The 20882-nt window shown below is 51.7% G+C and overlaps 1 protein-coding gene across 16 annotated transcripts in view; it reads left to right on the top strand.

Annotated features, from left to right (window-relative positions):
* AFDN (afadin, adherens junction formation factor) overlaps positions 1-16654 on the top strand; it is a 139633-nt gene extending 122979 nt beyond the window's left edge. For 7 of the 16 annotated variants that reach the window (XM_067701531.1, XM_067701528.1, XM_067701527.1 and 4 more), the window contains 5 exons: positions 1049-1084; positions 7248-7361; positions 10402-10675; positions 13802-13886; positions 14710-16654. In XM_067701531.1, coding sequence (XP_067557632.1) covers positions 1049-1084; positions 7248-7361; positions 10402-10675; positions 13802-13886; positions 14710-14863 — 663 coding nt within the window. In that variant the 3' untranslated portion in view covers positions 14864-16654. The remainder of the gene's footprint in view (positions 1-1048; positions 1085-7247; positions 7362-10401; positions 10676-13801; positions 13887-14709) is intronic. The other 9 variants (XM_067701541.1, XM_067701539.1, XM_067701536.1 and 6 more) reach the window with 3 other exon arrangements.
* Positions 16655-20882: the final 4228 nt, after the last annotated feature.

Below are 20882 nucleotides of genomic sequence, written 5' to 3'. Positions count from 1 at the left end.
GAGCCGGCACTGTGATGCCTTTTCACTTTGCTCTGAATTATTTTCCTGGAATGTCACCGCACACACTTCTTGTTAGCTCTGTGTTCTCAAGCAGACGTATATGTAACTTGGTCCAAAATTCAGCTGGAATTCCTCTGAGGAAACTTAAATTTCTTAAGTGAAGGTCTAAATGGTAAACATTACATTGTTTTATTAGTAGTTTCCAAGTCATCAGTAGTAAACGTCCTCAAAAACAAGTGTATTTACCATCAATACTGTTTTGTTTGAAAGAGCAGCTGTTTGATGAAGGACTGATTATTTTCCGCATAAGGATCCTTTGAACTATTTCCACTTTCTGGTCAGCACTCTGGCCCGTCTGTAGGTGGTTAGCTGTGTGCCTGTCACGGCCGCCACCCCTGCTCCACCTGGGTCCTAGTGGACGCGCTGCAGGTGGGCTCCCCGAGAGGCTGCTGTGGCCGTGGCCCTGGGGCTCTGTCCCCACAATGCGAGGCAAGAAGGCTTACCTCTGATGCAGCCTTAGCTCTGAATCTAAAGCTGATGTTTATGGTAAATAAGTGGACGTCATTAATATTTACTGTTGAGGGAGAAGTTAGAAACCACGTTGCAGTATTTCTATAATTATGCTTTCCTTTGAAGGCTAAAATTTTATTGAATGTCTCTCAGTTTTTCCAAGTGATTAAAAAACACTGAATATTTCAAAGCCCCTTAGTATGAATTACGATAGTTTAAAGTATCTGTGTGTTTTATCATTGCTTAATTTAAGATTAATATGTTAGTCTGCAGATAAGAGAGCTAAGGGAAATTTTACTCATTTTAGTTGCTGTGTGTCTTAATAATAAAGCTCAAGGGTTTAATACCATGCGGGCATTTTTCTATTTCTGAATACTGGAAATTGGCCTGTAGTGTCCGTACTTTTCTCACTGGGTTGTCCTTCAAACACAGATGGAGCGTGGGAACCACAGATACGCTGGTGGCGGATACAGATCTAAACTGAACCTTTTTTTCACACTTCATCTTTCTTTTTTTTTTCCTTCTCTGTTACCTGCAGCAGACTGCTATGCCAGCAATCTCTGTTCTAGATTTGGTATGTTCTTGTTTCTTTCCCTTGGGTACTTTTTTCCTGTCTTGATTTCCTTTTTTTCCTTTTAGTGGTGGTGGTTTTATGTTTTCAGTAGATCTGGTTCTCAGGGGTGTCCTAGATCAGGATCTGTAGTTCCCTGACTCTAGAAGCATGCTTTTGAATGTGTTTAGATTTAGTTATTCTTTGCTTTTTCTCTGTTACTTTTTAACTGTTACTTACTGTTTGTTTATGGTTTTGACCTTTACTCAGTTTTAGTCATAAAATTTGTACTCTGTATTCTTACGTACTCATAAATACATAGGCAAATGAGAAATTTTGCAGTGAGTAATCTATTTTTTTCTTGTTACATTAGAAATACGTTTTAAGTATTCATTATTAGAAGCTCAGTTCAACTGGTATTGCCATTGTTTGCCACTTAAGATGTAACTGTCTAGGGTGTAACTGTCTATTGGCAGAGAAAGAGGAATTTCCAGTAAACGTTTAGTCTGTGTTTTCTTCAATAACACCACATGATTTTAGTTTAGTTTATCGGCTATACCAGTTCATTGCCAAAAAATACTTGAGGTCGCATTCTGCTGTAACTGTGATGCGTTTATGTCCATATTGGGGAAATTGAGTTGGTCATTTAGCACCCTCGTGCTTGAGGGCGGTACCTCTCGAGGCTGCCAGACACTCATGCTCTGGTGTATTGATACTGACTCTAAGTCAACATTTGTTAGTCAGCTTTTAAATGATACAAGGCCAGTATCTGACACTACTTTTTAAAAAATCTCTGAATCCAGGTTTGACTCTAATGGCCTTTTCACCAAGTAACAGCCCTCCTTTTTTTGTTTTGTTCTTTTTTTTTCAATTTAAATAGCATGATGGCAGCGCCACTCCAAAGGGAAACCTTTCTTGAAAACATCTCTCCTCGATGACTGAGAGGCATGTTTTCTGGGCTTTGTGTTTTTCTCCGTATGAGACAGAGACGAGAAGTATCTGCTTCTTTCCCTGCCTCTCTGTGTGTTAAGGTGTCCGTATGGAAGGGGGTGGGAGACACCAGTCAGTCCCACTCGTCTCTTCAGGTGCCAGGTCCTTGTCACACGCGTGCAGGCCAGGCAGCCTGGGGCCTCAGCTTTGAGATGCGCCGACTGAGGCCCCAAGAGAATCCTGAGTCGGGGCGGGGGGGCGGGGGGGGAGCGTGGTGGTGACAGGTGAGTGACAATACCCAAGGGTAAAGGGTGCACTGAGAATTTTATTTCAAAGGCGTAGTTCGGGGTTTTCTTCCTTTAAAAAACAATTATTTCGAGGGCTGATGTTGACGGTAAGCACCGTGTTTCCGAGCATTTCTTAGCCTGATTCCCCAGCAGAAGTTGAGCTCTTGCCTTGTCCCGGGGGCTGTTAGGCACTGGGCCCCCGGGGACGATGGGGACCGGGTACAGGCGTGTGCCCACTTGTGTAGGGCCCCGCCCGTGCGGTCTGTAAGGCCTTTCCTTAGGCTTTGTCCCGGGATATTTACGGTGACGCGTGGGAGAAATGGGAGCTTCGGAGAGGTGGCGAGGCTGCCCTGGCGGCTCTGGGCCCCGGGTCCCTGAGTGCCCGTCGCCCCGCGTGGGCCCAGGGCCGCCCTACCCTGCGCTCACCTACCTCCTCCCGGACCCGAGCCTCCCGTGCACTTGCATACGGGACGGGACAGCGAGCTGCCGTCTGCTGCACCTGCAGCTTCCCTGCCACGCCCGACTCTCCCAGTCGCCCAGTCTGGGGAGCCTGCGGTTGCCGTGGCGCCTCTCCCCTCCCTGCAGAGGGATTCCCAGCTTCCTGGGAAGCTGACCACCTGCAGAGTGGCTCGCTCGCCCCGGGCCCGTGCTCCCTTTGCAGACTCTCCTGCACACGGCCGCCGCCGCCCGGCAGGTCGCAGAAGCCCCGCGACCCTGCAGCGGCCCCCTGCCCTCCAGAAGCGCCCCGGGTCTCCCGGCCCGCAGGACGCCTCCCGGGCCCACCCGGCGCTGCGGCCGCACCTGCTGGCCCTGCTGACCTCTGAGGGGCAGCCGGTCCTGCCCCCTGCAGACAGGAGGGGAGCTCAGCCTTCACTGCTCTAGGCGGCTGGGTGACCGCTTCTGTGGCCCTCTCGTCCGTGACAACTGCAACGTGCGCAGACGAGAAGGGCAGGCCTAGTACCCGATGTCGTGTAGACTGAGAGGAGAGATCCGGACCAGAATATTCTGGGTTCATGTTGAGTATTCTCTGTGCTTCACGAAAACGTCTGCTGCTCATAAAACGGTTACTGCGAACCATCTTTCAAGGAGACGCTTCCGAGACCAGCAGTCTCTCAGCTGGCCCGTCGCAGCTTCGTCTCCTGCCAGTTGAGTGGTTCATCTTCCGTCTCAGATGACCCGACAGCTCACGGGAAGAATCCCTCCCCCTTGGGTAGAGCAGGGAGGGGGTGTTTTCAGAGACGCTGTGGGCTGCCTTCTTGTTTGGCCTTTATGTAGAAATTGGCCACGGCCCTCTGGAGCATCTCTGGTATGGAAGCAGTTGAACTAGACGCTTTGTAGAAACCTCAAGCAAGAATCAGTAGGAACCTTAAGGGAGAGTTGTACCTGCGGAGGGGCCTGTCTCAGAAGGCAGCAGAGCGTTCTCTGCCTGTTCAGGTGGGAGACCCTGCCCAGGATGTTGAGGCTGGAGGGTAGACACAGCCCACCTTCGGGAAGCGTCAGTTTTATTCAAGGAGGAGAAATAAGTTCATACTCAAACCAGCATGTGTGCGTTTGGGAGTAGAACACGAAGTTCCTGTGGTTGTGTCGGGGAGAACAGCTGCCCTAGGCGAACGTCAGATGTCTGCTCTGGGCTGCTGTGAGCCACGCTCCTTACCTGTCTCTGCTGCTGGAGTAGGCCTGCACCTGTAGGTCTCCCCTTAGAACTCTGGACAGAATCATGTTCCTTCAGTTACAAAGAAGGGGACGGCTGCACCCGGGGCAGGGAGCCCCACTGACGGAGGGCCGAGAGCTGGTGTCGTCCAGTGGCAGCCCTTCCCATTTGCTGATGGGGAGGGCCCTCCCTCCAGAGGGAAATTCCCCGCCCCCCCCCCCCCCCCCCCCCCGCCCCGAGAAGAGACGCGGCAGGAAGCTGCGTGTGCTAGGACAGGATGCCAGAGTCCTGTCCTAATAAGTGGCCTATCGGGACCTCTTTATCTGGGGGCCTTAAAGTTGTTTTAGGGTGAGTATTTTTAATGGGTGGGAGCATAAGCAGAAAAGGCCTGCAGAGAGAAAGGGTGATGTGCTTAACAGACTTACAGTTGCTTTTCAGAGAAAATGTCAAAAAGTAAAGGATGTTTTGGCCCCGTTTTGTATTCAGATATTTCAACATGAAATTAAAGATATAAGTTACCGTATTTTTGTGGAACAAAAGTATAAAGTATAGGGCTTCCCTGGTGGTGCAGTGGTTGGGAGTCTGCCTGCTGACGCAGGGGACACGGGTTCGTGCCCCGGTCCGGGAAGATTCCCAAAAAAAAGTATAAAGTCTAAACACACAGATCTCAACGTACTATTTTTTTAACTTTTTTTTGCGGACTGCCTCAGTATCGCAAGGCCTCGGGTCAGGCTTGCGTGCTGCTTTCAGAATCCCAGCCTAGTTCTTGGCTGGAGTAGCTTCAGTCTGGGCTGTCTTGACTCACTCTATAAGAATGATTACTGTGTCTATTCAAGTCTAGTTTCCCCAAGTAGAACTTCCTACGAGACTGTTTTGATAGCATGCGACTTTTCGTTCCTTTAATGTGAAACAGCGAGCTTGTCTGCATTTCATGTAACCTCACAGTGTTCAGGCCCCGTCAGGCACTGGCTCTCAGAACCATTAACTTCCCAACGTAAGTTGAAGTGCTCTTTAACTGTTGTGAGACGTAACTGTACACCTCGGTGTACCACCTGGCTCTGTTATGTGGGGAAAAGTAAGAGGTTCTCTTTTCTCTCTCTTTTTTTTTTTTTTTGAGTAAAGCAGCATATTTTTGAAAAGCAAAACAGCCTGTGTTTTGAAAATGAAAATACCTGAAACAGCTTATCAAAGAGTGGAAAGAAACTGCCTTAGTTCTAACAGCACTGGTTCATTTGCTACCTTTATAGAAACCAGTGAAACAGCACGAGGGGAAGGCTCCTCGTTTACCACCGTCAGGATTTTAAGAGAAAATGCCTGTTGATAGATTTATAAGATAGAGTTCTGTACCTTTAATTATGAGAATTGAAATTGCTCTGATTTCTTAAAATTATCCTGTTTAACTTAAAAGAGCTGATTCAGTGTGTACTGATTTTCTTGCTCAGAACTTGTTTTTCATTAGGTCTAAAAAGTACTGAGAACATAATGAAATTAGTTTTTGCTTTATTGGGTAACAGAAACACTTCTGATGCATTCATGCAATTTTACATTCTTCCACAAATTACTTTTCTGTAGATGTCTAATGTGATCAATTGCTTTTTTGTTATTTTTATTTGGATGCTGTGTCCCATAATTTGTGCTGATGACTCTAAGATTCCTGGTAAGTCCTTTCCTCTGCGTTTCCACGCAGCAGGGCACTTCTGACTGTTTCCGTGCTGCTTAATCATTAGCATCTACTGCCACAAAACCTCCAAAACCTAATAATTATCCTAGCATCCTTCTAGGCTTATACCTAGAGTATACTAAAGAGGTAATTAATTTGTTCTCCTTGAGAAGGGAATTTTAATTTTTTTCTGAGATGTTTTATTTTTGTTCACTGACATGAAAAAGCGTGATTACACAAGTTAGTTACTTTCCCACCAGATACAGGTTTTGTTTCACAGAAACCAAGCAAGAGTCAAGTTGTTCGGTTTTTGTTTTTGTTTAGGAAAAAAATACACTCCAACAGTTCAGATCCAGAAGTTAACGTTCTCTGGGTTTGCTATGAATAACCTATAGGGTAACTAGTGATTATGTGGATGCAGAAGTACACCTTGAGTGGTTTTCTGTCGGGTTCCTGCAGTGGTTAGAGGTTGAACTCGGTGGCCTCAGTGCTACTTTAATGTAAAACTTTGAGTCACCTCTTGTGCCGCGCCCAGGTCTGGAACAGAGAAGAAGTAAATGGCGAGTGCGAGCTTTTCCAAGCCGCGTTGCCTCAGGCTGTAACTACAAAAGTAGCTGCAGCCTGCGGAGATGGCGAGAAGAGACCCTTACTCTGTTCTCCGCTAGCCAAATGCGCTTTGAATTCACGGCTCCCTGAGGCGTTTTCGACCTGTAGTGTGCAGAGGCGTGAGCAGGAGGGCACAGGAGCTCAAAGCCGAGCGTCTCAGGTGTTTGAAGGTGTCCTTAAGTATCTGAATGGTATGAAGGACAGATACTAAATTTGTTTTGTATTGTGTCAGAAAGGCAGAACCTGAAGGACGAAAGACAGACAGCGATGAGGTGATGAATTTTAGAGCAGTAGGAAGGCTTTTGGACTAGTAGTTACCACTGTCCTGGGAGGCAGGCTGTAGGCCCCAGACACTGAAGGTGCTCGAACAGGATGGACAGTTACTTGACAGACATGTAGCGGGACAGAGTTCCAGTAAGGTTCCTCCCAAATTTCAGCTTCACATTCTGTGAATCAGACTTTGGGGGATCCCTGAACTGGGCAGGAATTCTTGGCGTCTGGGGTGGGACCCAGAGGGAACGGATGGCAAAGGGCCAGGATGGGCACGGGCGGGAGGAGAGCTAGAAGCCGTGTCCCTGAGACGAGGCGGCCGCTGGCCCCTGGAGCTTCTGCTGCCCCGTGGGCCTCGCCCCACCCCCATCCAGAGGCTAGTTCACCTGCCACGGGCCGCGAGAGTGGGGAGTCTTCCTTGACCTTCACGGTGGAAACTGAACCGGGGCGAAGGAAGGGGGTGGGCCAGTGTGTCTCACAGCTCCGTACGTTGGAGCCTTCTCTACCCCCACGTGAGCTGCTTAAGCTGAGTATGTCCTAGTGAAAGAACTGTGCTGTTTCACGTGTAAGCGTCCAGGGTATATGCCTCCTCCTCTGAGCCACAGTCGATGGAAGCGTAGCTCTGGAGCGGTGGGGACGGAGTCGTTAGGTGGCGGGCTCTGGTGTCCGCCGTGACCTCCGCCTGGTGTCTGTTCTCAGCCGTGCGTGTGCTTGTGTCGTGTGCGCGTCCTGTGTCTGGCGCTGGGACGCTCCGGGCGCGCACTGAACGGGACCTGTCCTCAGTTGCAGGACGAGGAGCGGCGGCGGCAACAGCAGCTGGAGGAGATACGGACCCGGGAGGCTGAGCAGCGGGCCCGGCAGGAGGAGCAGCGGGCCAGGCGCGAGGCCGAAGAAAAGGTCCTGGTGCTCTGAGGGCGAGGGGTGCGCGGCTGAGGGGCCCGGGACGCGCAAGGGGGCTGCCGCTGAAACTGGAGCCCGGTCAGCCAGCCGGGCCCCGGCCCTGTCCTCTGAGCTGTCATCCCCTTTTCCCCCGGGCTGTCCCCCTCCCCCCCTCCAGGCTGTCCCCCTCCCCCTTCTCCTCCTGCCTGTCCCCCTTCCCCTCCTGCCTGTCCCCCTCCCCCTTCTCCTCTGGGCTGTCCCCCTCCCCCTTCGCCTCCTGGCTGTCCCCCCTCCCCCTTCGTCTCCTGGCTGTCCCCCCTCCCCCTTCGCCTCCAGGCTGTCCCCCCTCCCCCTTCTCCTCGGTCTGTCCCCCCTCCCCCTTCTCCTCGGTCTGTCCCCCCTCCCCCTTTTCCTCTGGGCTGTCCCCCCCTCCCCCTTCTCCTCCTGGCTCTCCCCCCACCCCCTGTCCTCCGAGTCTTGTTGCTCAAGCTTGTGGACTGTGGGGCCTCTGTGTGCTCGGGGCTCTGGTCTTTGCTGGACGGGGTCCAGCTTGTCACTGTGAAGGTGACAAGTGTCCAGTTGTTCACAGGGAGGTCGGGCCGTGGGAAGGACAGGAAACTAGGAAGTCACTGTTAACCTTAAGGGTTTCAAATCGGTTATTTCATGACTTAATTCTGGTCAGGGGTGAAGAGAGCAAATGGCTTATAGAAAACACGATACAAGGACATTTAATTTAGTGTGTAATCTGGTAGATATCCTGAGTTATTGCTTTGTTTCCGTATGTGGGTTTCTGAGATTCAGGTAATCCTTTCAATTGCCTTTAACATGACAGCACACGAGCTCCCCTGAGAAATGGGCGCTTGGTGATGCTGCCCTCCGGGCCCTGCCGTCTGTGGGCGCGTCGCCGCGGCTCTGGGCTCGCTTCTGGGTCTCTCCAGGGCTGGCCGGTCCCTGGACAAGGTGTGGGAGAAGCTGGCCTTCCGTTACTTCCCTTCTGTGAAGGCGGGAGCTCTGAGGTCATGGCTCCTGGTGGGGAAGGTCCAGCGAGCACCCTCACGGCGCACCCTGCAGGAGGAAGCTTGGGGGGCTCTGGCAGTGATGGGGTCTGTGGGGACGCGACAGGCAGAGAGTAAGACAGTGGAAATGACGGATGACTTGGTTAAGTGCGAGCCAGGTAGATGACGTGGGCACACCTGCACTGAAACGAGCCATGTCTACAGTCTGTTGGCCTTTGCCGTCCCGGTCATCGTGCTGTCGGCTGTGCCTGAAGAGCTTGTGCGCTGTTCCCAGAGTCGGGTTTCGTGGTGAGGCTCCCCTCGAGCTTGTCAAAGTCAGTAATGCGTCTAAGGAAATGGGGTTTCCACAGTTTGAGCCACTAGACCCGGGTTTTACAGTGTCTGTTGTGCTGCTGTCCCGGGGCTGCTCGCAGGGTGTGTTTTCCTGGCCGGGCCCCTCAGCTGTCTGTCCCACCTCTGCCTGAGCCCTCGGCCACCTGGGAGTAGTGCCCGCGGGGAGGCGGCCAGGCCGTGTTCTCCACGTTGGGAAATTCCTGGGTTATTTGACTTTTTTCCAGTGTGCGTTCTCACAACTCGTGATTACGTCAGGTGCACCTGTGTGTGGGTAACTGCTTCTATAATTGAGCACTCAGTGTAAAAGGAAGCCAAGTAACCTATTTTTTATAGAGAATGTCCAAAATTGATGGGTTTCTCTGTCCTAGGAAAACGTGCCGTTCACTTGTGGGTAGAATGAAGTCTTCTCGGTTCATGTGCCTGTACACCTGCTCTTAGTGTAACTGAAAGAACATGTTGTGGTTTCCCTAAAATGTGACCAAGTGAGCTTTGTTCACATAATACTAAGATTCCTCACAACTGCACTTAAGCTCTGCGGAGGTCGTTCCAGATTTAATTCCCCACTCTAAGAGAACGCTCATTTTGTGTAGAAAATAAGGTAAAAATGTTTTTCCTTCAGGGTATCTCAACATAGTGTAAGAAGATGACGTGAGAAATGGGGCCCAGGGCCAGGATTGAGGCTGGCATCTGTCCTTAGCGTTTTCTCCCTCAGAAGGTGAAGCTTTGCCCACTGTGTACTCGTGTGTGTGTGTGTGTGTGTGGTGTGGAGGGAGTAGGGAGAAGACACAGTGTGCAAAGTGAAATGGGGACTAAAAACTTTAATCGTAATGCCAGCAAGGCCCCTAAAATTGGTCCCCTTCCGTTGAATGAATTTAAAGTCCACTGTACTTCCGTTCTGTGCACATTGTACATTGAACATTCCTCAAGTTAAGGCAGATTACTGTTTGATCTTTCAGCTCTTTTCTTCTTCACTTGTTTCTTGTGTTCTGAAACTTTTGTCAATCTTTAACAAAACTGTGCTGTTACTTTTTTCAATGTTAAGTTAACGCTGTCAACTGTAGTTTGTGCAGATATATGTCAGAAAAGAATGTACAGTCTGTGTCAAAATATATTTGAATATCTTGCTTCCTGGCTCTCTCAGTTTTCTGTCTGGCAGGGAGTTTATTAAGATTTGAAATACCAATTAAAAACCGTGGAAAGCGTATTGGTTGTGACCCTGGAAAGATGAGTCATGTTTTTTTACAGTTCGGGGTTTCCTAGTCGCTTCCCTCTGAATACCTAGAAGTCAGCCAGGTGACGTAATCACGTCCTTCTTGTCAAGGAAGGACCGCTCTTCTGAGCTTACTGGGGTTCGGTGGAAAAGCACACAGGGCTGCACTTCGGGGAGTGCCAGCTCTAGAAAGGCAGGTGCAGCCTAGCTTTGGGGTGCCTGTGTCTTTAAACTCAGGAGTGACAGGTAAGTTACTGTCCCACCGGCAACAGAAGGAGAGAGAGAGAAGCGGCTGGGGATGGGACAGCCTCGTGGTACCTGGGGCTGGGGCCCTGACAGCTCCTTCATTCCTCCCTCCCCCGTCCCCACGCGGTCTGGCGTCGGAGACCGAGTCCCAAGGGAAGACAGTGTCCGGGTCCATCCGCCGTGGTGCTGGGGGACCCGGGGCAGGCCCGTCCCTTCCTGCCCGCTGACCTCGCGCTTCTGTCCACTGCCACAGAGGCGACAGGAGGAGGGGTATTACAGCCGCCTGGAGGCCGAGCGGCGCCGACAGCACGACGAGGCCGAGCGCCAGCTGCTGGAGCCCGAGGAGCTGGGCCTGGGCCGCCCTCCGCTCCCGCGGGGCTACGAGCCCTCGGCCCCCGCGCCCCCGCCGCCGCCCCAGCGCACCGCCTCCTACCTGCAGGCGCAGGTGCTCTCCCCCGACGCCCTGTACACCGCCAAGCTCGTGGCTTACACCGAGGAGGACGACGACGAGGACGGCGGCCCGGCAGGTCAGGATGCGCCTCCCGCGCCAGGCCCTCCCCCCGCCGCGGCGCCGGCCTGCGGTGGCGTCTTCCTCTCCAGCCCACCCCTCGCCCCTGCCACCAAGCCGAGCTTCTGCCGTCTGTCCGGCAGCCCCTCCGCTCCGCCCGCCGTGGAGCGGGGCTCTCCCGGCTCCACCGCAGCCGGAAGGCCGGCGTTCCTGCTCTGGGGCAGGCCCTCTCAGGGTGCCAGCAGTGATCTCCGCACTGGAAACCGTCCCGTTTCCGCAGTCAGCCGGCAGCGGCAGCCCTCCTCCATCCCCCTAATCGCTTGAAGCGCTGTTGGTCCCGGCCCGCGTCCCCTACCTCAAATAAGTGGGTGCGCGCTCGAGCATCTCGGTGTCCACAGTTAAATTTCTTCCTGTCGCTAGTGCCGTCGGCCCCTGTGTACTTCCAGCTGTTTAGCACACGCAGAACTTCGTGTTGCCGGCTGAGCCGCCCTGTCGGGGTGGGTGTGAAGCGACCCCTGCCCGAGCCGGCCCCGTCCCTCCCACGCTCATACGTCCCGGCCCTGCTGGCCAGGCCCAGGCGGCGTGCGGCTGCCTCTGGCCGTGACCCTCCGTGGACCGCAGAGCACACCCACGGGTGCTGCAGGCCCGTGTTCCTAATCAGCTTTGGAGACAGCGCTGAAAGCTAGATTGAAAGCACAGCTGTGCGTTATCAAGATTCAGGCTTCAGCCTGGTCTGGCCACTTTAAACATTGGGAGGCTGGCAGTAAACGTGCTCTGAGTCTTCTCGGTTCTGCAGAGTCCGTGCATCGGGCTCCCGGCAGTTCTAAAAGAACTGAATAGTCAAACTGAAGTAACCGTGACTCGTAGGTAAACGAGTTTTACTAGGATCTTTCTTGCCACCTGAGTCAGAGCTCTGAGTCACTTGGGAGGTTTAGTAGATAATCCTTAGGTCGAGTCACTTAGAAGCCAGCATTAAATCTTTTTGTAAAATTTCTGTTGCAAACATCTAGAATGTGTACCTTGAAAGACCTGTGTGATGATAGCAGTTTTTGAAGCAAGATGCCATCAGATTGCAGGCTGAACCTCAGCTGTCTTGTGGGTGTCGTGACACAGATAAATAGGTTGGTGAGGGATATCGTAGTGCGGAGCCGCTTCTAGCCATCTGGGCTTTCAGTCACGCCACTAACCCTCTACCTCACACTAAAAGCACCGCATGGGAGCAGGTCACACCCTGCGTCTGGTCGCTCCTGCTTCTTGAAGATTCCTCGTAAAGTGCAGAGCTGTGTGCGTTCTGCCCTCGTGTCCGCCAGCTCCCCCACTGTCTCGCCCTGTTCAGCTCCCCCCTCTGCCATGAGCCTCTGTGGCCTGGACTCGGTTCTTCCCCTGATGCTGTGAGGAGTAGGGTTAGGGTACGGATTGGAATGGATGCTGTCAAATTTTAGCATAGCAACGTGTTAAAAAATGTTCTTCACTAAAGCTCTTTGAAAATGATTTGAAGAATGTGTAGTGTTGGGCTTCCCTGGTGGCGCAGTGGTTGAGAGTCCGCCTGCCGATGCAGGGGACGCGGGTTCGTGCCCTGGTCCGGGAAGATCCCACATGCCGCGGAGCGGCTGGGCCCGTGAGCCATGGCCACTGAGCCTGCGCGTCCGGAGCCTGTGCTCCGCAACGGGAGAGGCCACAACAGTGAGAGGCCCGCGTACCGCGAAAAAAAGAAAGAAAAAAAAAAGAATGTATAGTGTTACTTCATATATAGTCAGCCGAAACTGTTCGATATTCTGATTAAAAATTCTGAAATTTTTCAAGAACTGATTTTTACCAGTGGGAAGAAGCAAGTATTCTTAAAGCTCAAAAGATAAAACACAACGTTTTTAAGGCAAAATGAAGGAAAAATATAGAATTAAAATTGAAAGCTTTCCACTCTGCAAATAATTTATCTAAAGGCCCGGAACAGATTACTTTAAGTTAGAGATGTGTTTCTCTTTAATCTTTTGAGTCTTGGCGGAGGGTGACTTCCCGGGCCACGATCCGGTGGCCTGCGCTAACTCGTGAGGGAAGATGCGGTGCGTGCAGGGACCCGTCAGAAGTGACTGAGCTCCGTCTTGGACGTATCAGACATGGCTGCACGTCACACGCTCCTTTTATAAAGGGAAGAAAGAAACATAAGCATTCATTTTTGTGCAACCTGTCTGAAAAGGATGATTTTAGTGTTGAAATATTGTGATAGTTTTGTGGCCTGTTTAACCCAGTGCACGACACCGTCAGTGTTTGCTGAGTACTTTGAGCGTTTATTCCTTCACCCTAGGTTATAAGCAAAAGATTTCTCAAAGTGTGAAATTTTCTTGCTGATGTTAACCGTTAGCAGAAGTACCTTAGCACCGATTTAATCGTACATCCTTAGCGGCACTGTTACCTACGTTCGGAGGCGCCTGGAGCTTTTTACGTGCATCTTCCCTTTTGATCCTCAGCAGCCCTTTGCAGTAGACGAGCGCGTGGTGCAGGTGCCAGGCCGGCCCGCGCCACTCGCCCGCAGTTGCCGGCCACCCCGTGCTGACCCAGGCCTCCTGTTTGTCTTGCCAGTGATTTTGTATACACAGCGTTAGTAGCAAACGTTAGGGGGTGTTGGTACCTCATTTTTTCCAAAAGTTTTAAGAATTCTAGCCATTTATTTTGTGGGGGAACCATGCAGTAGCTGTCCTGAAAAGAGGAGCATTACTTCTTCATCTTGGGGTTACGTTTGCCGTTGGTGATTTTGTAAGAAAATTCTCAGTGTCAGGAGCGTCTGAAAAATGTTGCCGTCTCCCCACTTGAGTCAGTCTTCTGCGGATTTTATCGTGGATTCGTGATACTTACACATTTTACCTGATTTGAACTTTTCGGCTGTTACCCCCTGAGACTGATGCTGGTTTCCTCTCTAATAGTAAAAGGCAGCAGGCCAGGCACTTAGCGCCTTGTGAGGGTCCTGACTGGGTTGCTCAGGCCACCGAGGGATGTGAATGTCCAGTTGTTGGATCTTTTACTGATTTGAAGAGCCTTTGGCTGCTTTATTCAGGACTTAAAGACGTCATGAGCACTGCATCGTCATCATGAGTGAAGTTTGGGAACTAATGCAAGTACTTTAACTTTGACTTTTCCTTTTATGGGAAAGGACCAAACTCTTACGTGGGATCTGCTGGAACACTGATCGGGGCCCATGACGTTTATCGCGATCCGAGAGAGAAACTGTCTAAAAGGTATTTGCTAGAACTTGCTAGAACTGAACTTGTGCTGGACGAGTGTCTCGTCCTCAAGGACTTTTTTCTTGCACCACCGTTTATGAGGCTGGGCTGAAATGTCAGACTTCGTGGTCAGCTCAGGTGTTTCTCATTGTACAGAACTGTGTGAGCACAGAGGCTTTGTTTTATCTTGTGTTGCTAACATAGTTCTGCTTCAGACGGTGCGTAGGTACCAGGCTTTCTGGTCAGAACTTTAGAAGCAGCTGGACACACTGCTGTTCGCTTCCACCAAAGAAGGTCGCAAAGTCCAGGGCAAAAAGCCCAGGTGTCCTGATGGACCGCGAAAGGCCGCCCCCTCAGGCTTCAGCGAACGTCCTCAACTAGGTTTTAGTCAGAACGGCTGATGCCCAAACAGTTCTTAAGTCATTGACGTTGAACTAATCCAGAAAACCTTTAGCATCTTACTATAACTTTTTATGAAGTTAGTATGTTGATAGATGCCTCTCGGATACATGTAGGATTCATTAAAATGCTGGGTTTGAAAACGACCCTCTTTAGTTCACCTCAGCTACTGAGCAGCATCTCCTTGCTAAAACTGAAGCCTCTGGCCTTTTGAGAGTTGGGTGTGACTGGAGAAAGTTAACATTTTAGTAAGGAGAACATTTTGCCCTTTTTCTACACGGGTTTAAGTACAGCCCACAGGCAGGAGTATGACAAAATTTAACAAAGAATGAGTCTTTGTTCTAACTTGGACTTAATTGCGCATTATGTAAACTTAGCTACTCGTTGACGGGTTGTTTCTATTTTGAAGAGTAACCCTTTGCATTTCCTTCCAATGCAGCCAAGACGCGGATGTGCCTGGGGGTCCTGGAGCCCCTGAAAACCTGACGTTCAGAGAGCGCCAGCGCCTCTTCTCCCAAGGCCACGACGTCTCCAACAAAGTGAAAGCCTCTCGCAAATTAACGGAGCTGGAGAACGAGCTGAACACGAAGTGAGGACGGCCCTGTGTCCAGCCCAGGCCTCTCGCTGTGCTTCCGGGCTGCGCCTGCCTGGAGGATGGGGCGGGCCACCTTCCCAAGCCACTGGTGATTCCTGTTTCTAGAAGCGTTGGCATTTGGAAGCGTTCCAGCGCTAAGAAATTCCATTTTATTTTACCAAGAGAGTGTCATTTCTACAATTTAGACCCTGTCTGCTTTCTTCATTATCTGACGCCCACGAAGATAACTTTTTCTCTTAGTTTCTCTTTTAGAGTCTGGGCCTGAAAGGGGGCAGAATGAAGGGCAGTAGAGGATAATGAGATGCTTCTTCTCCCCTGTCTTCCCCCAGGGAGCACGAAGAAATCCTATTTCTGTTCTTTGTCTGAAACCTTACGTTCGCTTATCAGACAGAGTAGCTTGAACTCCCCAGGCTGTCGTTTGCACTGTGTAGCGGCACCTGCAGTCTCTTTTGCAGGAGAGTCAGGTTTCGCCTTCCAGGAGGGACCACGCGGAGACGCGCTTGTGTGCTGAGGAGTCCACGGCTGGCGTCCTCCTGTCCCTGCAGCCAGGAAGCAGCCCAGACCCAAGTGTCCTCCAAGTAAGATGCTCCATTCTGCGCCCTACAGGGACAGCCCTCCGGCTCAGCTCTAGTATTTGATTAAAACAAGTTTCTCCAAGAAGAAAATTTTGAGGATTTAAGCTTAGGAAATTTTATTTTTATAAATATCAGATGATTATTATACCAGTAAGTCATCGGTGACTTTGAAGGTGGCGGTTACGTTAGAAAGTTAACTGTTTGAAATATTCCAAGGGAATCTGTAAAAGAGGACATCTTTACGGAACAGTGTTGACATGAATAGGAACAAAAATATCTAAGAAGAGTGAGAGCTTAGTAGGTGACACTTGAGCACAACTCGGAAACTGAAAATTTGAAAAAGGACTGGATTTACATGGATCTGCTGCCAGGGAGAGGAGGGGGCTCGATCGCATTCGGCATCTAATTTAAACACTGTAAGAGAAGTTCGTATGGCGGTTCAGGCTCTTCGTTTACATTCTAATAGAGTTATTTAATGTTCATGTACGGAATTATTAGTTACTGTCACTGCTGCAGCTGTGAATACGTGGCTGGTGTTGGGGAAACGGACCTCACTTTGTTTTATATTATGTGATGTTCAAACAGTAAATTACTTTGTGATTAAGAGCAGATGTTCTGTTTGACAAGCCCTGCTGTGGGTCTCGATGGTTTTTCTGTACCACGCTGTTCTCTGGCCAGGAGGTGTGTTAGGAGAATGCGCACACTTTCACGAGAGCTGTATGGCAAGTCTTTAAGAGGCGAGTGTAAATAGTTTCTGTGTCTGTCAGGTTCTTACTTGGAAGTGTGCTTTCAGCAGCTCCCTTGTTAAGTAAGAGAGTAAAGTGGCTCTAAGTGTTTATGCAGCATTTGCATGCTTGCTCCTCCCAGACGTCTTGAGAGCACTGGCGGCCTTATGGGGACTAAATCCACGCCTTCTTTAAAGAAAAAGATGCAGGTGAACTATTATTCTGTTAATATATAGAAAAACACCAAATACACCTAAGTCCATGCAAGTACACGTAAATATTTACACGCAGGGATACTGGTATGTGTGGTTGTAAACTCGCACACGTGGATTTGGCCGTCCTTGGACGATTAGGTCAAATGTGAATATGTGTAGAAGTGCGTGTCGTGACTGTGCATTACTATGGAGAAGACATCAGAACTGCTGTAGTTTTCCATTTCTACTGTATTTCATTGGCAACCTATTTTTAATAAACTTTGTATGTATTTAAGTGTATTTGCTATGATTTTGACAGTGCTGAAAAGATTGCCTTTGTGCTATCAGTCCCCCTCCCGTCTCCCACTCCCATCCACTCATCCGTCCACCGGGCATCAGTCCCGTCCCGTGTCAGTCGGGCGGACGTTCTCCATCCCGATCGCACGGACGGACGGACGGAGGGTCGGAGGGTCCAGGTCCCCTTGGCCGCGGCTCCAGTGCCCAGCCTGCGGGCGTCCAGGACTCGCCTTGCGCCTCGGCTGCTCTGTCCTGCTGGGCACCGAGGCTGCTGCTCGGTTACACCGTCCCACCGTTGCCCGTGTGTGTGAACCGGATGCCTGTGCCACGTGCTTGAGGGCAAGGGCCCGCCCACCGGGGGCTCGTGGTCGCCTGCGTGTCCCGTCCACCTTCACCATGGCCTCTGAGCGGGGCTGTCGGGTTTCAGGAAAGACTTTCCCAAAGGAAGGGGCATCTCGGTGGTAGAAACTCAGGAGACCTTCTCGTAGCACCGGCTGTTAACATGTTGGGACTGTAAGTGTTCACTTTTAGTATATTTTAAGGCCCAAAAAGGTACTTGAAGTCGGGAGAACGAAAACTTAATTAAAAGAGACGGTGTTAATACTGATTCCGTTTCATTCCAGGGCCACAGTTCTGTTGCTTTTAATGGCAGTAATGACCCTGCACCCCAGGGGTCTGTCCGCTGGGTCAGCGAGCACCAGACAGCTTTCCAGTGTGGCCGTGGGACAGTGGATTCCTCTGCTTTGCCTGTGGAAAGCTGATTTCAAAGGTTTAGTCACACATTTAGGGTAACGTTAGGCCCTGGCAAAACTGAGGTGGGGGCTTGCAGAAGGGAGATAGGTACAAAAAGTGACCAGTTCTCATGCCTGTATTCACGCAGTTTATTCAGAGAAGTCATGTAACCCCAGAGATATATATTCGACTTGAAATTGGGATATAAAAGCCAATTTCTTGCGCAGTTTATTCAACAAATATGCCTTATGAGTGCCTACCTGTGAGTCACTGGTCACCCAGGTGTCCCAAAGCAGATCTTGGGCGACAGAAATACATGGTTCATTTACATAAACGTAGTAACTATGAATTTGCATAAAGAAGATGTCCAGGGCACTTAGAAGGTTTACTAGGAGGACCCAGTTGAAATCACGGAGGTGGTAGACTGAGAAAACAGCCCTCCCTTTGGGAGACAAGACTGTTACAGGCAGAAGGGGAAACTGAGGCAAGGCTGCTGCCCTCAGAGCAACGGGCCAGGGCGCCCGAGCCCAGGCGGAGCGGTGCCAGGGGGCGCAGGCTGGACATGCAGCTTCCTGCTGGCTCTGAGCAGGTGAGGGAGGAAGCCAGCGCCCTCCTGAGGGCGGCTCTGGCCGCCGTGGGGAGAAAGGGCAGGCGGCGTCTGCGGGGTGACAGGGACCACGCACGTCTGGGGCTCGCCCACAGTGGGTTTCCAGCTTGAATGACCCAAGTGGATGATGGGCTGCTGATGGAGGTGGGAAAGAGGAGGGGCCGGGGGCGGGGGCACGGCTGAGGTCCGGGGGGAAGTCGGCAGAGTCTATGGAGGTACCACCAGGGAGCGTGGGCAGCGTGTCTGCAGGGCCACAGCGGTATCATCACGTGTCGTCGGTGGGTTAAGCCTCATTTTTCACTGCTCTTGTCAAGCTTGTATTTTATTCTTTATGGAGAAGACAGGTGCAAATGGCCTAAATCTAAACTGGCGACAATGGTTCCAGCTTCAAACTGGGATTTTTAAAACATAGTATGAAACGTTTAAGTAATCTAGCAGCAAAGAAAGGAGAGACCTGAAAAACACTAGGTTAGTTGTGCAGCCTGGAAGAAGTCCTGTCTCCCCCACGTTTTTCTTCCATGGGAATGGGCCCAAACACTGGGACAGCCTGAGTTGAGCAGGTGTGACACGCTCCGCGCGGCATGTCCAGGACAAGGAGTGAGGCGTAGCCGGGGATCGGGGCCTCCGTGTCGGCCGCCCTGATTTCTGTTCTTTACCTGTCGTTACTCGAGTACTTGAAGATTACTGACAGTCATGGAAACTGTCCCAAAGCCTCCCAATCTTGGGACGTAGAGTTTGACGTATTTCAGTGAACGCGTCTCTCCGGGCCGTTTGTGGTGTTTCTTGCTCATTCTTTCCAGTTGTTTAATTGATCTTTAATACAATTAAAGTGATGGCTCAGAAGAAACTGGGTGCCGCTTGACTTCCCCCTGAATCGTCCACTCAGGTCTCCTCTCAGGGTCCCCATCTCCTGTGGCAACCAAAGACACTAGTGGAGTCCAGTCAACCCCAGGAACTCAGGAGGAAGAGTGGCCTGTGGACGGGGGTCCCACCCTCGGGTGGCCAGGACGGAGCCTCCGTCTCGCGGGCACTTTGCCGGTTGGCACCCGGCAGGGACGGCACCGACGGAGTCTGGCCTCAGTAGCAGAGAGGCGCCCCTCGGCGGGGCTGGCGGCGGGGAGCAGACCCCTCGGGCCGGTGATACCACATAGTGGCGCCAGGCAGCGGTGGAAGCATTTTGCTCCGGAGCCGCTGCAGCACGGGGTGACCGTGCAGCCGGGGCTCAGATCCAGATGCAGCGGGGGCGGTGCGGGGGGCTCGGGCGATGGAGTGTCGCTTTGCAGACAGCAGGAGCTGGATCGGACTTACCCCCGCTCCCCACATCGAGGAGAGTGTCCATCTGTCGGTGGAGCCAGGAGACACACAGAAGTGTCTGTGCTTGGTCCACGCTGCTCACGACCGCTGCCTGCCATCCGTCACGTGACAGGCCGTCACTGCCTGGTCATCGCCTTGACGACGCCGTGAGCTGTGCGCCTACGGGGACCGAGGCGCCTCCCCGTCGGCCCCGGCTGCAGCACAAAGACGCGAGTGTGGGGCGAGGGAGCCGTGAGGACCCGGCCCCGGGGCACTGGGTGGGAGACGGGACCCGGGTCTGCACTGAGGCTGGCAGCTCAGCTCTGTGACCCTGTTCCCGCGTCCTAAGATAAAGGAGGGTGCAGTAAAACACGATGCCAACCACTTAGGAAACTTTAAATTTTCTAGTAGCCACTTAGAAAATGGGTGAAATAACTTATTTTGCCCAGTATATCCAAGAAGTGCAAGATGGATCCCTGAGCCGTTCCACATTCTCCTCGTGCAGCCCCGGCGATCCGGAGTGCGTTTTGCGCTCAGCACGTCTCGGTGTGGACCGGCCGTGCTGAGCGCCTGCGGGTCACCCGGCTCCAGGCACCGGTGCTGACGGAAGCAGGTGGATGTGCTCGAGGAGCCCAGTGACCAGGTCACGTGCTAAGGTACGGATGGGCGTTCCTAAGTGCTGGGCACTGGTGTTGACTGTTATTAATAACTTCACGTCAAAGGGTTTTCTCTGTTTATCTGAATCCAACTTTGGCGTTACATTAGGCAGACCGTGTTCGTTTCTGGACACACAGGGTCATCGAGGCCAGGAGTTCAGCTCACACCGTTGGCTGGTGGTCTGGGCCACAGTGTGAGGCCCACAGGGCAAGTCAGCAGAAGGGGGACCCGGAGCCCTGGGCTGGTCCTGGCTGCCCGACTTCACACTTCTAGACGCTTCAGTGCAGTTGCTTCCTGAGCTGCTGATGTAAACTAAGAGAACATTAGCAAACGGTTCCAGCATAATCGGTTGATGGCGACAACTGGCACAGACTTTGGAAGTCCTTAAATATGCAAAACAATGACAGTTCATCTGCCAGAAATTAATATACACTCCAGACTTACTACTCCTTTGAAGGTGACAGTTTTAAATTTGCACAGGGGCTTCCCTGGCGGTCCAGTGGCTAGGACTGCGCGCTCGCACTGCAGGGGGCGTGGGTTTGATCCCTCGTCAGGGAACTAAGATCCCACATGCCTCGTGGCCAAAAAATAAAATAAAATTTGTACAGAACTCGGTATTTTTTCCTCCCCGGCGGAATAAAGTTACTCCTGGCATATCACTGTACCACAATCCCACCTACCATTTGAGACGCTGCTCAGAGACTGGAGGGATTTTCCAGAGACTTCTCCTTCCTACCTCTCACCTGAATGCTCTCTCCTGCCCCAAACTGAAGACCCAGGACGAGGGAGAAACATTTTCCTGCTGGCACTGGGATTCGTCTTCAGGGAGCACAGCCTCCTGCGGCTGCGGGGAACATTGGGGCAGGCGCAGGGCCAGGGCCTGCGGGGGGGGCTGAGGGCAGACGGTGCCAGGACCTCTGGCTTCCCAGGAGTGCCT

This window comes from Pseudorca crassidens, chromosome 13, assembly GCF_039906515.1.
Source record: "Pseudorca crassidens isolate mPseCra1 chromosome 13, mPseCra1.hap1, whole genome shotgun sequence".
In the NCBI taxonomy this organism is placed as follows: domain Eukaryota; kingdom Metazoa; phylum Chordata; class Mammalia; order Artiodactyla; family Delphinidae; genus Pseudorca; species Pseudorca crassidens.
Note: the sequence above shows the minus strand (reverse complement) of the source record. Positions and strands in the feature narration are given on the sequence as shown.